The sequence below is a fragment of the Plasmodium gonderi genome (genome assembly GCF_002157705.1).
Source record: "Plasmodium gonderi DNA, contig: Pgo-contig_126, whole genome shotgun sequence".
Lineage (NCBI taxonomy): Eukaryota > Apicomplexa > Aconoidasida > Haemosporida > Plasmodiidae > Plasmodium > Plasmodium gonderi.
The window spans coordinates 4,585-14,174 of NW_021629051.1; the positions used below are offsets into that span (position 1 = coordinate 4,585).

Below are 9,590 nucleotides of genomic sequence, written 5' to 3' on the forward strand. Positions count from 1 at the left end.
CCTATCCTTTTAGCATACCTAATATTATACTCATTTATGTAGGTTTCTAAATCTTTTAATTTCTCTATTTTCTGTTTTTTTTTCTCCGCCTTTTCCTCCTTTTTTTTTTGTTTAATTTCTTTTTTCTCATTTGCCTTTTTCTCGTATTTCTCTTTAATTTGTCTCTTATCCTCTAATATTATGTTTTCGTACTTATTCCAAATTACGTATTCTCCGATAGTATAAAAAATTTGTGATAAACAAGTAATCATTATTGTAAGAAATATTAAAGAGTCTAATGATTTATTCATTCTATAGGTAGAATTACTGTACTTGTGCGTAAAAATAATAACTAAAGCAATATGTATGGATTTTATAGCAATATCATTATTAATATCTTCAAAAATAGATAATAGTACGCTCTTCAGTTTTACAGATAATGGAAGAGAATTAATTAATATGTAATCTTTACATAACATATTTTCTATAGTCTTATTTGTAATAACTTCATTTAAATTATGATTAATTGATTTTTCAGATTGTCCCAGTACTACATCTTTAATGGAATAATCGATTGATTTTATGTAGTTGTATATATAAGATATTTTTAATAATCTTTTGTTAATAGTATATGTTCGGTTATAACCACTTTTGCGTTTCTGGGAATTCTTATTGGCTACCTTTTTAATGTTTTTATTCAATGATATATTTGTTGCGCTTTTTTTTATTTTACTATCATCCACATTACTTGAAAAATTGTTTTCTAATTCCATTTTATTCGATTCTCCTAGGGTTTCTTGTATTGCCAATAATCGATCATTTCTAATAATTATCGATTCACCTAGAATATAGTTATTACTAAAACATTTACAAAATATACTCTTGAAAGAACAAAAAAAATATAAATACATAGAATAGATAGCTACAAATTAAACATAACCGATGTTATGTATATATAACATCTGAAGAAATACACAATATTCATATATTGATATAATACCTCAGGTATAGAACACATATATATCCAAGTTAAAACGATAAATGTAATGATTTTAATAAAAAGTATAATCCTAATTTTTCTTCTCATTTTGGATTATTTAACATTATCATAAAACTGATTTCTTTTAGATATTTATATATTATATACATGAAAAAATATATCCGTTCATAATATATTTTCTTTTTGTGCCCTTCACTAGTTAGTATTACATTTAAAAATGATTAAATATTTTACTCTGTTATAAAAGAATGATAATATATATGATATAGAATGATAAGGGAACATACATGACATTAATATATTACATATATCAATTTTAATTAACATTAATTAATAAAAATATATTGATATTTTGTAATAATTTTAATATACTCAAGATAATATAAAGACTTAATGAAAATTAAAATTTAACATAGAAAAAAATAATCTATTGTATAATAATAAAATATTTTGCTTTAATTATTTTATTAATTATCATGCACATTATATTGTCAAATAGGTGTAATTATGTTTTAATTCATTACATCATTACGCTTTTTCTATGTGTAAAAAATAAGCTAATTATACAACACTTCACAGATTTATATAATTCAAAAAAATAAAACACCATGCATTTAATTACAAACATTGCTGTAGGAATATGTTATATCTACAACATTATTTTATGTGCTCTTCTAAATTCTTATTTTTATATTTAATATGTTATTCATTCTACAAATTACACATATTAATCTATATATATCTACTACAGCTAAACAAAATGTATATGCCAACACATCGAAATAATATTCAAATAATACACGAATTCGTAAATAACTATATGTATAATATTCAGCGAAATAAAATATATAATGTAAAATATTCTATTTAACTTACACATTGAAATTTTTATTTAGTATTAACATATAAAATAATTTTGCGTAATAAACTTACTTTGAAACTTTTTTACGTTTAAGGCTTAGTCCTCTTGATTTAGACTGATTTATTTATTGCTCTTTTCCTATTAATAATTTAAACAGTGCTTTTATATGTTTATTTTATATCATTCATCAAATTTATATGAACTAATTTTATATCATATAACATAATAAAAAATAAATCATTTAATATAATTTAACAATTAATATGAACATGTATTTCAATGAATTCTACAATTATAATTGAACTTATATATATTTCTTTTCCATATACATTTATATATTAGACATAGTCATAATTAATAATAAAAACTTATACTATAGGCATTGAAAGAATCTATTTTACATAGATATATATAAATTAATAAAAAATATTTCATAGAATTTGGATATTAAAACACTATTTTATATATTATTATTGTTTTATCATACATTATTTCTAATATTTAAAACTTTTGATAAAATATGAATTATATTACAGTTTTACAAAATTAATTTTAGAATATACCTAATTTACTTTGTATTGTGGGTTATTCAAAAATAAATTTACATATAGATTTTGATATACATATACTTTGCTGTACCAAATAAATCATGATATTGCTCACTCAACATAGTACATGAAATATTTTGAAGCAAATAGATAGTAATTACATATATATCACATTCTATAAATGACAAGGATTAATGATTCAACAATATATTTTTTTTTTCTCGTCTATAATAAGTACAAACTCTATTTCTAAATTCTTATATATTCATTTCAAGTAAATAATAAGCAATCTATAAAAAATAATATTTATTGACTTGTTTTTTATATAAATATTTTTCAAACGATGTTGTTGAAAAAAAATTTTATAAATATATTTTCATTATTAACAAAAACTAGAATTAATATATTTTATTTTTTTACTTTTAAAATACAAAGAAATTAATTCATTCTTCATAAAAAAATATAAGAGAATGTTTTTAATTAATTCAATAAATATCCATATAAGAATGCCATAAAATAGAAAAAAAATTACGATACATAATTGAAAATTTTAAATGATATTGTACAGTTACATAATGTAAATTTTAATTAGAACACAAATAATTTTCTAAGAACAATATACAAAAAAGTTGATGTATAGGTTTATTAATACTGTTATATATAAGATAAATATAATATTTTCCTCAAATTTTAAATATAGAAAATCATACAGTAAGCAATTTATATTTATTTATAATAAACACAAAACTTTTAAATAGACTCAAAAATGATAGCAATAATTGCTCACTCAAATAACTTATATGAATACATGCGCTTCAGTGTTATAAAAAAAAATTACAAACAATTATTATATCATTTTAAAAATGTAAATAAATCATGAATTTATTTATATTCATTTTCTAATATGTATATAATATATACTGCACAATTAGTGTATATTTATGCAACAAATTCATTAAAATTATCTAAATATAAAATGGTGTACATTTATCATTTTCTGCATTTTCATTTTTTCTTACTTTACAAATTAATCCATAAGATAAATAATAGCTAATGCTAATATAGCAATAAATGCAACACAAGCTCCGTAATACAAAAACACTAAAAAATTATAATGAGTTTTTGAAAAATAATCTGTTATAAGTAATGTGGGAAATATGGATAAAAATATACCAAATGAAAAAAATGAGAAAAAAAATTCAAAATTATGTATAAAACGATTTCTTCTTCTTCTCGCTTTATACAATTCTATGCGTTGCTTGATATTTTTTATGTTTTTATATTCTGCTATAATTCTTTCTTTACTCCTTAAATTAGAATTCTTTAACAATGATTTCATAACTAATTTATTTTTTTTAGAACTTTTATTAACACTATTACTTTTATTGGTAGTTTTTTCCAGTTGATTAAATGATGAATTATGATTATTTTCAATTCTTAAATTTGTATTTCCGCTTTGGTAACAATTATGTTCATCCATTTGTGGATTTTTTAATTCCTTTTCCATTCCATTCTTTGCCAGTATCCGTTGATTTTTTATTCCAAATTTCCCATTTAGATAGTATGATTTACTCAATATTTTACCAATTGAAGACTCCACAAAAAAAAAAAAAATTAAATAAAAATAATGTTAACATGGATTCAATAAATTGTAATATAGCAGAATTGCATACAAATTTATTAGGAATAATAACATATACAAGTAAACATACCAATTCAATAATGCTATAAATCCATGTTAACATAAGAAATGCACGTATTTTAACAAAAGTGCGCATATTCTTCGTTTCCTTCATTATGAAAATCAATAACTAATGCATTTATGACATATAAAAGTGTTTTAAATATATTTTTATAATTTTATATTATAATGTCTTTTCTTTATAATAAAAATATTTTATTCAAATTTTCAAACGATATATTATTATAAAATGAATGTAAATCTAAATGGTATGGAAATTTCTCAAGAATGTTTATTAGATTATACACGTAAATAATTGTAGGAAAAAATGGCATTGCCAAAATAATCTTACTTTTATATTCTTCAATAATATATAGAATAATTTATTTTTATGTTATAAATGTAAAATCATGTACAATATAACATAATGTTGTATAAATGATATATAATGCAAATATCTGAGCATAAATAGAATAATTATATTTAAGAAAACAAAATTTTTGGTTTAATAATCTTATTAATGTATAAGATATAAGTTTACACAATATATATTTCTCGATGTTTCTATTAATTTTTCGAAACCTTCTTGGCAATAAATAAATCAAAAATAATAATCCAAATTTTTCTTGTATAAATAATAGTGTTTCCTATGTTGATATAATGATAACAATATTTTCCTATATTGCATGAACGATAAATTAAAAACAACACTATTACAAATATTTTATAAGGTCTATTTTTTATTCCTTTAATATTAATTCATAATTTATACTTCATTTCTATGTAATATCCCTTTTATTTAGGAAGGTATATGTATTGTTATATATAAATAGGTTATTGTAAAAAATTATTAATTATATTTTTTTTTTATTATCAATTTCTTATATATTTTTAAAATGGATTCTACAAAAGGAAAAATGACATAATGTATTAAATTGCTGTAATAATTTTAATTCATATTCAGTTATTTATTTATTATTACAAAGGAAATAGTTGTGACATGCACTATAATATTATACATATTTATGCTATATAAAAATGCTAAAAAAAGTTTTGTAATTTCTTATTTAAATAAAATATATACTATGGCATTTTAATTTGAATGAATAATAATTCTTTTTGCATGTTATATGTTTATATAATAAATAAAAAATAATCATTCAATTTAAATAATATTTTTTAAATATAAAAAAAATATTACATAATATATATATTTATATTAACAACACACTTCCCTATAAGCCATATATGCTCTTTTGTATTTTTCACATAAAAACGTAAATGTATAATATTATTTATATTTACAACCTTTTAGTAAAAAAATAATATGCATTTAATTATTTCTATTCCGATTTTGTTTTAAGCATTTTTAATATTCTTTTATCTATAAATTAATTCATATATTCATATTGTGAATTCGTATACAAATTTATTACTCATTTAAATGTTGTTTAATTTTAACAATTCTTATAAAACCCCTGTATAAATTTCATTCTGTAAAAGCACATATTTAAATACATATAGAAGTAATATTAAAAAAAAATGAAAAGTACCTTATAGTTAAGTAAAGCGTTTGAATATATAGATTGATATAAAAAAGAAAAAATATATGCAAATTCCTATTATATATTATATAATTTCTCATTTCTTCATTAATTATAGAAAAAAATGTGAATAATATATTTTTTCCATTATTGCAACATAAATATAAGTTAATCACTAAAGTATTTTTTAATAGTACCATTTATAATGTTGTGGAAAAAATTACACGTTTTTCTATAAAATAGGATATATCAAGTGCTATTTATATAAAAATATATATATAATATTGATAAGATAAATTAAACGTTCATATTCATGCTAAATGTATATATAATCTATTGATAATTCTAAAATAGTAAGGAAAAACATACTACGTGTGCTATTAAAAATAACATAATGTAAAGATATTTATTGACAGAAAAAGGTTAATACATATGATGTACCTTTTATATATATGAAGATTAATTATTAAATATCCTTTAAGGTTTATTTAGTAGATCTCTATTCTTTAATCATTCTAAAGATTTTTTTTTCGTACTAAAAATTGGTTCTCAATAAAGAGAAAAATATTTAGAATTATATAAAACATAATTTAGAATACTATATCCATTATCAACATGAGGTAAAATATTGTTATTTTTACGATTTCTATGAAAAATTTTTATTTCCTTTCACATCAAAATCTACATAAATCCGTAATCTATTTTTACATATGTTTACTTCTAATTGCATATATAAATAAAAATCATTTTTTTTCTAATATTTTTTCCCTTTTTACGTACATTATAAATTTAATATATGTTAATAACTGAAAAACATGATTAAAAACCATTATATATGCTATATATTATGGAAAAATATTATTACTTATGTCATGAAGTATGCGTGATTATACATATATATGTCAATATTTATGGTCATATATTCATTTTAATTATAGATTAATTAGGGTACATGAGATCTAATATGTATCCATGAAGGTCTATTTTAAAAAAAAAAAAATTATGTAACGTATATAAAAAAAAAAAATGCATGCAATATATAATATAAAATACGGATAAGGATATTAGGAGAACATAATTATTTAAATGTATATATGTGTCCTAATTATTACTGTTTATGTAAAGCCTTTTCAAATAATAATTTATGTAAAATATCAATGTATTTATACTGTGTTATCCAATTAATATGATTTATAATATTCTATGCTTCTTTAATCTCTGTATGTAATATATGAATAAATTTTAAAATGGGTAATTATAAAAATATCTATTGCAGAAAAAAAAAAATAAAATAAATATACCCTACTACATCTCACAAAAAAATTTAAATGTAGATAAAATAAGAAATTATACATGTCAGTAGAATAAATAAATATACATTTTTCTTTGAAACAGTAATAGTAATATTATGATAACAAATGTTTTAATTTTGGAATATAAATCTCATATTATTATACTTGTGAGATATTCATGAATTGTATACTATATAAACAATAAAAAATATATTTTATACATATAAAAACCAATAATATTGTTGTAATTTAATAGGGTATTTAATTTTTAACGCATAAAGAATTGTAACATCCTGTAAAAGTATTCATTAACAACCATAATTATTGATTTAAGCATGTGCTCTATAGTTTTATTTCTATATTTTGTTGCATCATACTTTTACATTATAATATAATTTATATAGTTCAATTACAATCTAATTCATTTATTTAGTTAATAAATATGTACAATATTAATTATTTTTTTAAAGAAATATTATTGAATACATTTATTTTGTTCAGAATTTATACACATAAATTTAACTAAATTTAGTTTGAATTCCCTTATGTATATATAGTATTTCAGTATAAATTTACTAATTTATATTAAAATTTTCAATTCAATTATTTTACATTAAGAAATGTTATACATATGTATTTGAAAAGTATATTAATAAATAATTATGTATTATTAATAATTATCTTATAATGTGTATTTAATATACTTTCTTTTAATGTTATAAATACATAAATCATGATAAACCATTCACTACTTAATAAATTATACAACTAATAAATAACACCATGGCAGCATTATTTCAGTTTGTCTTTTTCACTAAAATTCATATAATATTATTTTTTATATGGATATACCATTGCCACAATGATGATGTAAAATAATATAATTACAGTTGTCTTATTTTTTTTAACAGATATTTTTTAGCCTTAAACATATTTACAAAGTATAGTAAAATATAATATTTTAGATAATATATATTATTATTTTTCCATTTTATAAGCCTCACATTAAATCAATAGACAACTTTAAAAGCCCTGATACATCATTAACTTTAAGGAGAAATCGATTATTATGGAAAATTAATATTAAAAAAAAAAATACAAACGAAGAATTAAACGAGGGCCAAAACGTTGATATGAACACCATGGATTTAAATAACAATATAAAAATGCAGAATATTATGTATAGTGATCAAGATCATATTAAATCATTAAAAGAAAATAAAAAGAAAGAAAAATTTGCAAAAAAAGAATTAAAAAAATCATTAATTCGTAAAATGAAATCCCAGAAAGTTTATACAAGAAAAAGACCTAAATTATATAATATTTTTGCATTAATAGACTTCTATATTGAAAAAAAAATATTTTATAGAATGTGTAAGATACACAACTTGATTAAAGGCAGGAATATAAATAAAAAAACAAATGGAATTCATCAATACAAAAACATCATAATTATATTTTCATTTCCTCTGATAATTTTTGCCTCAGGAGCTATTTTTTTTCCTTTAAAGTATTACTTATTTAGCAGTGAAACATATTTACCCTATGGCACCTTGGCTTCTTCCGTGGTGTCATTATTGATACTCATATATATTTTACGAAAAATTTTAATATGTCGTAATTTGCTTAAATCCGAAGAAAAAAATAATATAATTGAAGGTATTTATTCTTTATAAAATTATATGAATAATTTATAGCCTGCTATAATTGTTTATATAACATCATATTTTTAATCACATTTTGACACATGACAAATTTCTGTAAAATTATATATAATTCTGAAAATTTACAAAAATAATTAAAATGAAATAATACATATTCGTATAATTAAGAACACTTCATACTATCATACAATTGCTTGTATGTGTTACAATTATTTAAGGATAATTATATATGTTTTTATAAATCTATTATATTTTATAGAAATTATTACCGTTGCACAAGTGAATATATGCATGACGTTATTTGATCCATTAGTTCCAAAAATATATGTGTTCAATTATTTAAAACTGTAAGACAATTATTTGTCATCCTATTTATCTGATAACATAATGTAAATCTAATATAATTATTTTAGGATCGTGTTTTTTATCTATACGTATATTTGTTAATAATGATCTACTTAACTCGTATAATTTGAGATCTGTTTCATTTCATCTAAGAATAACAAACAATAAAAACTTAATATGTTTACTTTTAAGTAAAAATATATCTAATTTGTCATACAATGATGAGTAATAAATTGACATTTATGATTTCAATCATTTAACATAAAAATAAATGTAAAAAAAAAATATTTATCAATGCTATTAACTATAAATATTTTTAAGGATGAATGCATATATTAATGTATTTTAAAATATATAATTAAGTTATAAATCACATTATACATAGAAATTTCTTCTGAATTACTGCAATAAGGTAGAAAGTGGTCATAAAAATATATATTAATAAAGTTCTAAATATAACTGTTGTTCGTATAAGTGTTCTTCATAAAATGATTAAAGTAAAAATAATTTACATGAAAACATCATCAAATAAAAAAAATAAATAATCTAAAACACCACTATAAGACATTCAATTATTAATCATATGTTCACCAAATATGAATAATTATTTTACATTTTTGAATTATAGCTATATATTTTGGTAGATGCCATATGGACGTTGCTTACGTAACTAAT

At 19.4% G+C, this 9,590-nt stretch overlaps 3 protein-coding genes across 3 annotated transcripts; 1 reads left to right on the top strand and 2 right to left on the bottom strand.

Annotated features, from left to right (window-relative positions):
• PGO_001250 (hypothetical protein) lies at window positions 1-890 on the bottom strand (the record flags this gene model as incomplete). Its single annotated transcript, XM_028690918.1, has 1 exon — window positions 1-890. A coding segment is annotated over one exon (890 nt), but the record flags the coding sequence as incomplete, so codon positions are not given.
• A 2,526-nt stretch (window positions 891-3,416) lies between these two features.
• PGO_001255 (variable surface protein) lies at window positions 3,417-4,185 on the bottom strand (the record flags this gene model as incomplete). Its single annotated transcript, XM_028690919.1, has 2 exons — window positions 3,417-3,983; window positions 4,102-4,185. The coding sequence occupies 2 exons, from the start codon at window positions 4,183-4,185 to the stop codon at window positions 3,417-3,419; spliced, it is 651 nt and encodes a 216-aa protein (XP_028546720.1).
• Window positions 4,186-7,689: 3,504 nt separating this feature from the next.
• Window positions 7,690-8,582, top strand: PGO_001260 (variable surface protein; the record flags this gene model as incomplete). Its single annotated transcript, XM_028690920.1, has 2 exons — window positions 7,690-7,776; window positions 7,872-8,582. 2 exons carry the CDS (start codon window positions 7,690-7,692, stop codon window positions 8,580-8,582), a joined length of 798 nt encoding a protein of 265 aa, XP_028546721.1.
• Between the last annotated feature and the right edge of the window lie 1,008 nt (window positions 8,583-9,590).